The sequence below is a fragment of the Larus michahellis genome, chromosome 1 (assembly GCF_964199755.1).
Source record: "Larus michahellis chromosome 1, bLarMic1.1, whole genome shotgun sequence".
Classification (NCBI taxonomy): Eukaryota; Metazoa; Chordata; class Aves; order Charadriiformes; family Laridae; genus Larus; species Larus michahellis.
Window position 1 is genome coordinate 8,142,305 of NC_133896.1, and position 14,342 is coordinate 8,156,646.

Below are 14,342 nucleotides of genomic sequence, written 5' to 3' on the forward strand. Positions count from 1 at the left end.
AGCAGTTCTGATTGCTTCCTAGATTCCTACATTGTTCTCAGTGGAAAGCTTCCAGAGAAGCACTAGATGACAACCTGAGGACAGAGAGGCTTCAGTTAGCTGTGCAAGTGTACAAGGGCAGAAGCAATTTCTTCAGAACTAATGCTAAGAACTTCCTTATAAAATCCTTCTTTGACACAGTCCTGTGAAATTTTTGGTCTTTGATTACAGAAGAGAGTAAAGAAAGACACTGGACATCAATGTTCAACAATGTCAACCCCCAAGGAAATGTGTGTCAAAAGATGGAGCTTCAACAGTGCTGCAGAGATTTAAATACGGGAGGAGAATTTCACGCTGCAAAGCTTGTCAAACTTACTATTTTCAGTATGGTTCTTCCAAGAAGCCTTTGCTTAAAAAGGCATGCTTCCTTTAAATGTACTTTTAGAGCGATCTAAAAACTACAGCATCTTTGGTGGGCATGCTGCCCATCAACATTGCTGCAGGCATGTTAAGGGTAAAAAAAAAAATTGCTGGTCACATAAAAGGTGAAAATGGTTCCTCTGTAGCTTCTCCTCTTCACAAACTGCCATTTACAATTCTTGCCTGAAGCTTAATATCTTCAGTAGTTACCCCGTGTGCTTGAATTGTACATTTACTTTGACTAGAGGGAAAAACCCACATGATTACTAAATCCTGATACGGTAAACAGATTTCTCTGTAATGAACATCTGGCACATCCAGTTGCTTGTATTACTATCCCCCCAATTAGGACCCCCAGCACCACGCTGAGCTTTCTCAGCGGCAGTGCTGGGGAGAGGTAATGCCAGAAAGGTATTTGCAAACACAGGCAAACCTTTACCAATGATATAGTAGATGTCATGGGCACCCAGTCCCTTAAAAATTAACGCATTTGTAATTAGGTATGGTACAGCATTAGTTATTTCTGCTTTCCATCCCATGGCAGCAGGGGAGAGGGAGCATTCTGTTTGCAGTACAGATGACTCTGCAAGCTGCTGTGCATCCCCAGATTATGAAAATACATCCCTGTCTGTGCGTGGGTCCCTTCACAGCCATTCCTTCAGCCCTTGCTTTAGTTCCCAAGCCAGAACTGGAACCGCTGGTAACAGATACCTGGGGCCTTTCCAACTTCAGCCAGCTGGCTGGAGCCGATTTCTTCTCCAATTGCCTTCTGCTCAGATCAGATTTGGGAATGGACATGGGAACTCTTTAAGTGCTGGGAAACATTTTCAACTTCTTGCCAGCGTCTGATATCCACAGGGGAAGAAAACCAGTAGAAAAGCCATGGTAAGTTAATGCCTATTCCTAACTCTTTGAGACATCTGGCCTTCCAGTCCAATTCAGTAACTCACTGTGACAATCCATGCATTACCACCACAAAAAAAAGTATAAGCCCATCGTCAGTCTGGTTTTCACACACTCACTTTTCAGTCACCGAATGCTGACTTTTCCCCAGTGCCTCTTCCCTATGGATTACGGTTCCAGAACAGGAGAGGTTACTCATTTACTAACTGTTATATGGATCCATAGTCCTAAGATGTCTCTTGGCTAAGATCCTGCTAGAATGACTTGTCTCCACTGCGCTGCCAGCTTTCGTAAAACAATACAGATGGCAATATTTATGCTCATTGAGTGGTCTTTGAAATGAATATGAGAGTGGCTTAGTAGCACCGGCTTTCACACATTTAGCAGTTCCACTCCTAAAATCTGCACTTAGCTCTTGCTCGGTCAGAGCTTTCCCTGCTTCCCATGGGATCCCTGCCCTCGTACGGACTCCTCAATTTAGCCCCTAGGCAAGAGCTTGATAACAGAGCTGCTGTGTTCTTAATGAGTTTGTTTTTTTCTAAATTTGCCTGAAAGTCTAACACTTTTGCAGAAGAGCACCAACGGTTTTGTGTAGTTCTAAGCACGGGTGGATGTGGATCATATACACTGGAAATGTTCGGCTCTGGATCTACCCTTATGGTTTGAAGCACCCAAAATGTAGACTAAGCTCTTCTTGTTGGGAGGGACAGCAGGCCAGTTCTGGAGTCATGGGGCTTTGCGCAGCCTTGATTCGTCCTTAGATATATCCACCACTAAATATGGGGACATAACAGAACAAAGAGTCTCTTCTCTTGAGAAGCCTCCCTTGTAATTGAAGTTAAATGAATGACAATCACTATGCGGGGAAAAAAAAGCTTCACTCAGGGGAAGAAACTCAAAAGTAGGTCTTCATTTTTTGTGGGTACTATGGAATGAATGAGACTGATGTCAGATGTAATATAACACTGGAGTGGAAAGGCTAACAGAAAAAGACACAGTAACACTGCGCTGGCTAGTTCTAGACATGAGCTATCCATTAAAAGTAAGTCAAAACCCTCAACTTAATTTTGTACATGTGCCATCCCAACCCCCGGCCTCTCTCTGGGTGTTTTAAAGCTGCAAGAACAAATTTGCCTTCTCAGAAAATATCTCCCTTGGAGGCAAAGACACTGCGTACACAAGAACACCGGCAGCTTCTAGTGGCTCCTAAACACTAACGGTTCCTTGCAAAGTTCCCAGATGAAGAGAAATTCTTCCAAACTGCCATAATCTTCATTAAAACCTTTCTAGTCTGGTCCAGGCTATGAATATGTTCTATGCCCATGCAGAAGCCAACTGGTTGCCATAAAATGCCATAATTTGCTATTTGCGCGTAATTCATTATACCGTTACGTGGTTGAGTCCAGAAGGCAAATACGACAGAGCTACATCGAGATTAATTTGGTCCCTGACATAACACACACCCTGGGCACAATCCAGAGGAAACGGATGGCTTGCTGGTGAGGAAGCGAGTGTTTTCCCGCCAGGTGGCTGGCTCAGGTTGGTTATCCTGGCAGAAAGAGGTCTTTGTTCTGCAGCCCTACCCAGCTTGGATTTTCTAGGAGTTCAAAACCCACAAATAAATGACATGAAGTCTGATCTTGCCCTCATAGAATGTTTCTCTGTGGGCAGCTATGGCCATTAGTGTGGCTACTTCTTATTACACTTGTGCAAGAAGAGTTTTCAATGCCAAAGACCTCAAAAGAAATCTCTGTAAAAGCGTTTGTTTGTGCACAGGTGTTTCTATGGCGTGAGGAACCGACAGTCTCATTTCCTGGCCTCTGGGGAACAGGTCACCCATAGCTGTATCCCATGGGAAGGCCTTGCCATCGCGGACTTACCTGACACAAAAGTACAAAACAACGGGTCCAGACTTCTTGGGGAAGTCATGTTCCAGCACCCGGCGGTCCAGCTGAAGCCAGTTCAAGTGTCCCCTGGCAAGAGAAGAGACAGTTTTGAGCCTGGCACCAAATAGGTTTCTCGCTACGCGTTGCGACGAGGTCTGAGGTGTTACAAAAGGTGAATTGAAGCACATGCTATTTGCCCTTAGCTATTGCATGATATTTCAAAAACACACAGTAGACGTTTGAGGAGAGCGGAGGTGATATCATCCTGGCAACGTTTCAGTCTGGGGATCGAACAACTAAAGTTCAATCTGTCAGGGTGAAGGCTGGCAGCACCGACCAGGCAGGACAGCCCAAAGTGTTATGAGCTTTGCCTTTTTATTACAACCCCCAGGAGCAGTTGTATCATTAAAAGTCTGTCAAGATTTTCATTAGAAATCCTTATTGTTAAGAGTTTCCACAACGCCTGCAATATTTCACTCAAGGCTAAACCTGACTCTACAGCCTCAGACAGTTTATTTACCACCCACGTGCCTGCAATAGCCTCTCCAGGTTTGCCCAGCCTTCGTTTTTCCTCCTTCAGAGAGCTCCTGAAAAGCAGCTGCTCCATGAAGCGTTCCAGCACCAATTACCACATGCTGCTTTTCTTTTGCCGAGATGGTACCTGTCGCTATTATTTTCTCCTATAATTTATCCATTCGTGCCTTGCTGCTGGAAGCTTTCCTGGGCAGGAGCTCTGTTCTTTGTCACGTTCCCCACATTGTAGAGTGCTGCGTGTGCGTGACAGGTATTTTATAAATAACATTATTTGTATTACAGGGGCATCTCACCCCCCAGCTGAGATAAAGGCCCCGTTAAATTAGGCACTGTGGAAATACATAGGGTAAAATTCAGGCCCCACTGAAGTCGGTAGGAATTTTGCCATTGCCTTTAGTGATGCTAGGGTTGCATCCTGTGAGCATTTTGCTATTGATTTCAGCCAGACCAGATTTCACCCAGAGGGAGAGGCAGCCCTTGCCTTCAGTGCTCTGCTGTCTAGACAAGCAAGGGGAGAGAGAATTGAAGTGATTTTGGGGGGAATCTTGCAGCAAATAAAGGAGGAAATGGAACTCAGATGTCCTGAGCTCTATTCCAGTGCCTATTTGCCAGCTCATGCTAATCCTCAAGAATAATTCTTCATTCCACTGAAAATTAAAAAAAAAAAAAAAAAGAAAATAAAAAGGCTTGGTTTTAAAAAAAAAAGTGTTAAATTAACTTCTAGGGTTGCCACAAGCCTTAGCAATGTACTGTGTCAGCAAATACACTCAGGGTCTGCCTGTTACTCCTTAGCAGTGCTTTGGGCAGCTAAGAAGCACCTTTAGGAAATAAGCAGCAACATCTATTTAGCAATTTAACTGGATTTGTAGCTCCCCTACTTCATCTTTTCTACAAAAATAAATAAAGGGGAAAGAAAGAGTTTCAGGAGGCTTTGAATCACCCGGGTTCCATTTGAATTTCTGTACAGCTGCCATGTCTTATGCAGATGCAGAAGAGGATGGGCAGCTCAGGGACCTCCAATCCACTCATCAAATCAGGATCAGCCATTTATAAAGAAGCTGTCTCACCTCAAATTTTGCCATATAAAAGCCAGGTGTTCAGTGTAAGTGGCCTTTGCCTCTATTTTGCAAGAGTACCAAATTTCAACTACGTACAAGTGATACGGGTGGAGGTGGGGACATTTCAAACTCATCCTGGACATATTTTGGTGTACAAAAAAGATCAAAACCTTTTTTATCCCCTGCTCTAGACACCTGTGTGTTTCTCTCCAAGATATTTTAACTTTTAGTCAGCTTTTTCTCAAGATAAAGTTTTTAAATAAGTTTTTTTCTCAATTTATTTTTTCCCTCTAGGTAAAGGGCAGCCTGAGCTGTGTGTTAAGGGCACAGACTTAACTAGCAATGTGGCTACTGGAAAGGGGTGACATAATGCAGATTTTCAAGCCCTTTTTCAAGTCATTTCATTGCAGTACATGGATCAGGAATGAGGATGGCTGTGTTAATGGGGCTGGCTGTATGGGCTGACTGGGCTCGTTCTCAGCAGGCTGGGCACGCAGCACGATGGGGTCTCCCTCCGTCATTTCTGCTGCTGGGACACAGTCGCCCAGCGCTACTGCAAGATCCCTGCATCCTGCTCCATTGTTCAGCACAGATGTGTACTTTAAAAAGGCTTGGTGTTTAGAAGACAGATGCTCCAGACTGTCAGAAAATAAGCCTCATCAGAAGATTCTCAGCCTGGGCACCCAAAAATCAGAGGCGTCCACATTTCCAGCTGCATGCCCCTTCTTGAAATCTGTCCCTTTTCCTATTTTATTTTGCCCTGAAGTGCTGTTATGTTCATTTTAACAGGACTCAGGAAGGCTGAAATTCACTGAAGGCCACAGTACGCATGGGAATTGAAACTAGACGTGCTCACCCATTCCTAGTCAAAGTACAAAACGAGCATTTATCCATGTAGACCAAGGTACAAAACACTGTCAGAGCAAGGAAAAGCCACACTAAGCCTGACATCCTATCCTGAACCTGTCCAGCTCCATTTGTATCACCAAAGTAGCAGCCACCAGCAGCTGATGGCATTACACACCGGTTCCCACCAAGACCCATTTGTTGACAATGGGCTTACGGTGTACCTCTACGTTTATTCAACAGAAATGTCTGGGTTTGCCTAACAAAGGGTTGAGAAGCCACGGTGCACAGAACTATAATTCACTTCAAGGTATTTCTTGTTTCGAAAAGACTTGCTCTGTTCCTTCTCTCTGCATTTTAACTTGAGAAACTGGTTGATATAATCAGTGCAAAAAGAATATATGCATATATGTATGCATACCGCATTACACATTTATGTTGTTCATGTACCCGGGTGTGAGTACTGCATAACACATTTAATTGCCACTGAGTTTTTAGGTTGAAGAGTTTCATTACTCTCATCTGCATGGAGCTTAAATCCAAAGCTCCTTCAGAGGAGGAAGGTCACTTAAATCACTGCCAGGAGCTAACTGCTCACTGTACTCAATTACCACTTACAGTCTTTCATCGCTGAGGGCTTCTGCACTGCAGATTGTCACCTCACTCCTTGTTTTCAAGCGTGCATGTGTGGCACGTAGCGAACAGCGGCAGTGCAGAGTCACTGGCATCCGCCTGCGAATGTGGTCTATCGGGGAGCCAAACTCCAATGCCGTTACACCACAAAACGCTTTGCTCTGGAAGCCGTCTTGCTGTCTTCAGCAGAACTATTCATGGAGCACAATCCCATGTAAGACAAGGAAAAGTACGGGCATATAACCCTAGGCATGTACTAATCCTGACAGTTTGCATGGACCAATTTAGGCAGCTTGCACTGGGATCCCACTCATACATGCCTATATCTAGCTGGATTTCCTTCACGGTTCAATTTAGAGACAAAAAGTAGCTTTTGTTTCATTATCGCCATTGACTTGGGTGTTTATATCAGCGTATTCACAAATAACGGTGCAAGCAGTTTTGTGTGACCTATAGGGAGGTTGAATATTGGAAGCCAGATCATTTTTCTCTGTTGGTTGTACTCATGTTGGCAGTTAAGCTGGTGTGTCAATAACAAATACATAATCATCTTTAGAAAAAAAAAACCTGGGTCCATTTAGGTTACAGAGTGAGTATGGATTTTGGTGCCCAGGGTTCATATTGTTGATTGCATGCAGTAGTTCTGTTTTCTTTTATCGGGGCTTTCAGTAAAGAGTGGTACATCAATGAATACTTTACTTTGCCTCCAGGTGGTTCTGTTTATACAGTTTTACTGGTTAGTGTCCAGTTTTCTGAAAAGCGGATCCACATTGATTTGTGTTATAAAGGTATTTGGACCAATAAACCAACTCACGCCTCTTCAGTGTCAAACTCGTGTTGAATTGAATGGACATTGAGAAAGATCAGTTCGTGTAATAGAAACCATATAAATTATTTTACATTTCCGTCAGTCATGACAGAATCAAAAAAAACCCAACCCTTTAAGCTCACAGATTTTCTTGTTTAAGGTCTCAGTCCTTCCACAGAAATATTTTTTAAGGGGCTGCAAAGCCCAGGGAGCTGTAGGAATTTAGCTACATTGATTTTGCCAAACAGTGGATTTGGTGACAAAGGAGCTGGTGCAATGCCAGAACGGGACATTATTTTCAGAGCTGCACCCTCCATTGGACTGGCTGTTCAACCAGGACGTGGGACACCTGGTCCCTCGTTTTGGCTCTGTCAAATGGCTGCAGGGTGGAAATAGGTTTCCCCCCCGTTCCTGGAAATGAGAGAGGATTCCAGGGAAGAGTGGTGCCCTGCTGTCCCTCTTCTCCTACTCTCCCCTTGCCATCCCCTTGGCCGTAGAATCCTGAGCTAAGCAAGGGCACTCTCTGTTATCACCTTGTCATGTTAGTACAGTCTCTTGCACAAGCGCAACACAAATAATGTGGGCCTCAATCCCTTGCAGTTTTTATCCTGTACATTAGCTAGCCGACGAAGCTGCTCTGCAGGTTCTGCTCTGGCAAGGGAGCAAAAGGGTTTGGGTCAGCTTTGGGTTTGGCCCACGAAGAGCTGTGGGATGCAAAAGTCGGTAGCTCTCCATGGAGCAGGTGACTCAGGTCTAAGGACAAGTAAAGGACATGGAAAACCTGCCTATGGCCCAGACGGAGTGTCTGCAGCGAACAGAAGGGTAATCCTGACCACTTGCTCTCAGTGACTGCTGGAAGAGCTGATGCCAAGGGAAAGGGCGGTTAGCAGAGATTCATATTCAGCTGATATAAAAAAAAAAAAAGCCCTTTCTCCATTCCTTTTCACTGTTAATCAACCAGCATATAGCTCTTCTGGCTTCACATGAAGCTTGGCCCCACGTGCTGTACAGGGACACCCTTTTGACCTGTGCCCTCCCGCAGTTAATGGCTCACGCCATAAAGCGTTCCTATCATCATTAAAATAGGAGGCGTTATTCTCTCCTCCATAATAGTCTGACAATCTAATTTTAGTCACGCTGAATGCAGTAATGACCCTATATTATCACAAGAAACTATTAAGTCGCCAACGCAAAGGTTGTTCCTATTGATTTTCTTCTCAGGTTGTCATGATAGAGCACAACTAATGAATGGAAATCCCCAGTCCAAATCATTTCTAAATAAATTACTCTCATAGAGCTTTTACTCTTAAATAGAAGAATTGATTTAATACTTTAGTGGCTTTTCTTCTTTCTAAACTTGCAATTTAGCCAACCTCAGACTACATTTATGAACGCGGCTCGTTCTGTTTCAGCTGGTTATGAGTTCCCTTCAAGTAAGGCGCATGGAAACTCAGCAAAGAGTGAAGAGAAAGGAAATCCCTGAGGGTTTACGTCACAGAATTAAAGGGTTTCTTTTTGTGTGCCTCATCTGTATTAGCTATAGGGCTGTGTTAGATGCTTTGCAAACACACACAAAGAGTCTGGTTTTCCTACTTTTTGAAGAAAGGATACTTTTTAAACTTCCATTTCACATTGCAGGTTAAGGTCTGCGGTACGGATAGCCCTTTTTTTTTCCTGGCAGTGACATGGGACATCTATTTCCAAGACCTAATCCAACTCCCCATATTTTTTTTGGCTGCGTTCAGTCAAATAGAACAATCACTGTTTGTGGCAACTCCATTCAGAGCTTTTTACAACTGAGGAGGAAATATTATACATATATTTTTTTTGTCAGCGTTGTTTTCACAACATTGAAGAAGCCTCAGTGCAAGGCTCAGATTCACTGTGGGACAGCAGAAGGGCTGCAGACCAACCTTCCTATCAGCTGGGACTCACTGGCATGTTGCTGGGTCGTGTTTACTAGAAGGCTCCCCCCAGATCTTTTGTCTGGGTTGGCTGAGCTCCTGTGACAATGCACCCCGCTCCACCTTGACCACAGGTCAAGAAGGTGACCAAGTGAGTGGATGCCATCACCTCACCCTTTGAAATCCCGTCTAGACAGTGCACACCCATCTGCGTCCCCATCTTTGAGTGCTGCCTCGACAGCCTCTGTCAGCCTCTCGCGCTTCCTCCCATCGCTAACCCAGATCTTTGCTCACACTGCTCTGTGTTAAACCTGGAAGCCCCACGGGAGGCTGGGCTCTCTCTAATTGCTGACACCTCCTCATTAGCTTCCCTTGCACTCCCAGGGGAGTCCTGTGCCCACTCAGCTGAGCCGAGAGCTGGAACTGCTCAGCTGCTATCTGGTTGCAGTCTGACATGTGTTTCTTGTTTTTAACCTGGGCTGTTAGGACTGTTAAGGGAACATTTTCACCTTTTAGTCAGCTTTGGCTTCCCTGCATGGCTTTCTTTCACCCCTCAGGCAGCACCCACTGGGGAACTTGCTCTCTCCCATAAGAAATAGCACCCTGGTAATTTCCTCCTCACTTTATAAGTTGCCAGTGCCTCCTGCTGCTCCTTCTTTGAGGACCAGTCTCATTAATTTGTGTTGGGTTGGAGTTCTCCTACAGCGCTGAGCTGCTTGTGTCAGTGGGATGGGATGGATTCTGGGCTCTCCTCTGATTCAGGTCCTGCTTCTGCGTGTTCCTGATGTCGAGCATCTCTCCACCTGGGAGCTGTGTCCTGAGTTGGCTTCTGGCTGACCAAGGCAGGTCCTTGCCAAAGGAACTGTCTCTAGAGGAGCGATTGTTGCTGAGTTGAATGTGGATGTGTTTGTGCAATTATCTAGCAGCCTCTGATTACCCAATCCTGAATCACTATTTCAGCAGATAATTTACATTTCGCTGCCACTTCGGCAGGAGAGCAGAGCTGGCTCGTTTCCCCCTGTACTCGGTACTGGTGAGCCCCCCACCTCGAGTTCTGTGTCCAGTTTTGGGGCCCTCACTACATCAAAGCCACTGAGGTGCTGGAGCGTGTCCAGAGAAGGGCAATGAAGCTGCTGAGGGGCCTGGAGCACAAGTCTCATGAGGAGCAGCTGAGGGAGCTGGGGGTGTTCAGCTTGGAGAAAAGGAGGCTGAGGGGAGACCTTGTCGCTCTCCACAACTACCTGAAAGGAGGGGGTAGTGAGGTGAGGGCTGGTCTCTTCTCCCAAGTAATAGGCGATAGGGCAATAGGAAATGGCTTCAAGTTGCGCCAGGGGAGGTTTCGACTGGATATTAGGGAAAGTCTTTACACTGAAAGGGTTATTAAGCATTGGAACAGGCTGTGCAGGGAAGTGGTTGAGGCACCATCCCTGGAAGTATTTAAAAGAAGGGTAGATGTAGTGCTTAGAGATAGAATTTAGTGATGGTTTATTGTCAGACTTAGGTTGATGGTTGGACTCGATGATCTGAAAGGTCCCTCCCAACCTAGGCAATTCTGTGATTCTGTGATTCTGTGACAGCAATACCACTGACTCAGGTGTTCTGGGAACACAGCGTTGGCTCAAAAATCTTGGGTTTTTAAAACTATATATGTACAGGAAGCCTGTTCCTAATCACAAGACCCCCCTGTTGCATACCAAGGTGGATTGTGGCGGGTGTGCATACAGGTCACAGTCCATATGCCCAGGACAGTCTAACTACAGAGAGAAAACAGGCAGCTGGAAAAAAATAGAAGGGACTGAGCAGTACCACTGAGAGGTCACAGTCTAGGACTTCTCATAGCATTTGGCAGACCTTTAATGTTTCTCCAATGCTAATTTTATACTTGCCTTTTAAACAGGGGGTAGAAATGGCCTGTCTTGAAACAAAACCTCAAATTTTGTGGTAATACGAGGACTCTGGGAGCTGGGGTTCAAAGTGAGCAACCAACATTGCCTGAGGTGACTGCAGTGTCAGGGTCCCGTCCTTTGGTTTAGCTCAGCCATAAGGCTGTTGTGTGATTCCTGGTAAGGTCAAATCCTTTCCACAATGGAAATTTTATATTTAAAAATGCTTTTCGTTCATGTTAAATTTGGCAATCCCTTTCTTTCCCACACTTTCTTCTTTCCCTTTTTTAAGAAACTCTAATCTGGGATCTAAAACATCAGAAATTATTCATAATTTTGTGATTTATTTTTTCTTTCCTTGAAATAATTTAGCATTACTTTTAAGTCTGCTTGAGTGAATAAACTGATTAACACTTTAATTGAACAGTTCCGCCAATCTGGTAATAATTTTGATCTAGTGAGTGCATCTGAAACCCGTGAGAGCTTTAGCTAACGTTTTACCAATGCCAAATGACACCAACTCTTTGAGCATGGGATTAGGTAAGGGATTGTTACTGCCTCTGCACACCTCCGGCAATGCTTAACTTGCTCTGAGAAGCCTCCAGCCCTCTGAAGAAGAAGCAGTGCAGGACAGACTCCAATGTGAGGTCCATGCCCCTCTAGACCTTGGTGTAGGACCTTGGGGTACACAGGTCTTCTACGCTGGTCATTTTGCTTAGGATAAAACCGCCAAGATTTTCTGTGATCTATGAGCTCCCTCTTAGATCTTTGATTTCTCGCACTTACGTTTCATCTGTGAATGCAATTCCAAAGTATTCCTTCTCCTTCAGGTTGAAATGAGATGCCACCAAGTCAAGCAACTCCTTGGCCAAAAGCTTTGGCTGGAAAACAAGAATGAAAAAAAGTGATTAATGAGGAGAACTTGGATATAACTGCACTGTGCTTCTGCAGGGAAATGCTAGCCTTGAAGGTGCTCAAGTGCTGTCGCTTTTATGTTCCCTCTGGTGATCAAGCTAAATCTGCAAGCAACATTAGCTCCTTGAAATGAGCAGTAGTTTCCCTCCTAGGTAAATGCTAAAAACCTGGTGATTCTGACCTCTTCAGTGCTCGATGTCTCTGCGGAGATGACCTGCCGCCTGCCAGTGTTCAGATCTACCATGACCAGCTCGCTCATGCCTCTCTGATAATTTTAGCTGTTAAAGCTTTTTATCAAGGACCTTTGCAAACACATTTCAGACACCCACTCTCACACACACAGCACAGATATATGCTCATAACACTAAGAAAATACATAGTGCCAAAAGATAGGATGTGACAGGACCAAATGAGAAGTAAATGACAGAACGAAATAGTTTCCCATTCAGTATGGCTTGTCATTTAGGGATAAGGATGTGTCCTCAAATTTAGGCACTTGGAAGGAAAGAGAGGAAAGTAGCACACACTTTCAAAATACCCTTTGTAAGAGCTCAAGCCAAGCTCAGAGAAGTTGTTCACCACATACAGAGGACGGTGCATTAGTACCACAGGGAAATTCTGCCTTTTCTGCAAAACCCTATTTGACTTTTAAGCGTAATGTTTCTTTCTCCCTATTTGAATTTCCACCAGCTCTGCTAAATTCCTGTGTTTCCTACTGGGCTACTGAAGTCTTGGCTGTAACAACGCTCTTGTCCTGAGTATCACTGGTAGGAAACAGGGGTACAAAGGATCTGGGTAGATGCAGCCTGTGATCCCACAGCCTGTAATAGGCCCAGATCCCAGACCTGCAATGGTTACAGCAGCCCTGGCACAGCTGGGGTCAGAGATCCCAGCGGTGTTCCCTGGTGACTGCTCGTCAGGATTTGGTCTACAGATCTCTGTGCTGCAAGCCTCAGTGAAAATAAAGCTGTCTGTAGGCTTGACTGCGCCAACGAGTCTGCCAAGCAGCTGAGTCAGAGTTACCCCAGACGTGAACCTGTTGCTAAATGGAGATGAAATGATGATGCTGTGCAGAAATTGGGTGGTGGGGACCTGAGAACCGTGTTGTCCTAATTAACTGTCCTGTCCTGTAAATACAAAACCAGCTTGTGTTTAAAAGAAACTTGATTTGTATTTAATTTCCAAATAGATTCACAAGACTCTCAACCGCTCTCTAAAAATGATCCTAAACCCAGCACTGTCCTAGTCCCTGTCACAGTTGAGCCAAGCCTGAAATACTTCTCTGGCATTCATGTGAGTGTTATGCCATCCTTCACCCACCCACCCGTCTGCCTGCTACGTCCCAATGCAGTCACCAGCAACATCCATTCTGCTCCATGTCTGTGCACCCAATGCAAGGATGGTTCTAGGACACGCCAGCAAAGAAGCAATAGCCATGCCTAAATGCAGCACGGGCTTAAAGCAGCCACCGAATACGAGATGAGTTGCTGTGTAGGAGGAAGAGCCTGGCAGATATCAAATAGGTGGGATGCAACAAGCTTCATTTTAATTCCCAAGTCAGACTTCTCAGGCACAACCGTTGGAGTCTCTGCTATGTCTATGCTACCTGCCGCATTGCCTTTCCCAGGCTCCTGGACCAGCTCCCGAATGGCACTCAGAGCTGAACACAGCAGGCGAGGGGCCGTGGCCAGGTCCTCTGTCCCCTTGAGTCCCTTCAGGGACCCAAGCAAAGAGCACACGAGCTGCAACAGGTGTCTCCTCAGAGACTTCTCTCCTGGCATTGTGCTGGGTGGGACATTCGCAGCATCCCTGTCTCCTATAAGATGAACCTCTCTTTGCCAAAGCTTTTTAAGGACAAGCTACAGTCTGACTTATGAGGTACCCAGATACTTTGATGAATCATAGAATCATAGAGTGGTTTGGGTTGGAAGGGACCTTTAAAGGTCATCTAGTCCAACTCGCCTGCAGTGAGCAGGGACATCTTCAACTAGATCAGATTACTCAGAGCCCCGTCCAACCTGACCTTGAATGTTACCAGGGATGAGGTATCTACCACCTCTCTGGGCAACTAAGAGGAAAGTAGAGGATGTTAAGACTGCTATGTGAATTCAGAGATACGTAGGCTCTGCGCATGTACTTACTGGGGGCATTGAATGAGTTTTCAGTTTAACAACAAACACGGCAGCATTTTCCCAAACCTGGGTTAAGCACTTTGGGGGAATAGGTTGAGCTTTCATATTTTGCAAGAAAGGAGAATGGAGTAATAAATGGCTGATGTGAAACAGGCTGCCTGTGGCCATGGGGAGGTGATGGATCCCTCAGCTCCAGCCAGCCAGCACTGTCACAAGGGGTGCTGGACAAGGGGTAAAATCCCCTTCTGATGTCCAGCCACATCATGGAGCAGTGATGCCCAGAGTCCCTTCCCCTTCACACCGCTGCATCCAGCCCCAGGCATCGAGTGAGGAGCAGCACCTGAAAGCACTTGCCTTCTGCCACCCTCCCTGGGCAAGGTGGCTAAACGCAACGTGTTGCCTCCTTATCTCTGCTGAGGGAGACCTGGCTGCTGAGAAAGC

The 14,342-nt window shown here is 45.4% G+C and overlaps 1 protein-coding gene across 5 annotated transcripts in view; it reads right to left on the reverse strand.

Moving 5' to 3' along the window:
- FRMD4A (FERM domain containing 4A) overlaps positions 1 to 14,342 on the reverse strand; it is a 391,047-nt gene that overhangs the window by 93,804 nt on the left and 282,901 nt on the right. For all 5 annotated transcript variants that reach the window (XM_074573322.1, XM_074573323.1, XM_074573326.1 and 2 more), the window contains 2 exons: positions 11,641 to 11,735; positions 3,183 to 3,275 (listed from right to left, as the gene is read on the reverse strand). In XM_074573322.1, the coding sequence (XP_074429423.1) occupies positions 3,183 to 3,275; positions 11,641 to 11,735 (188 nt within the window). The remainder of the gene's footprint in view (positions 1 to 3,182; positions 3,276 to 11,640; positions 11,736 to 14,342) is intronic.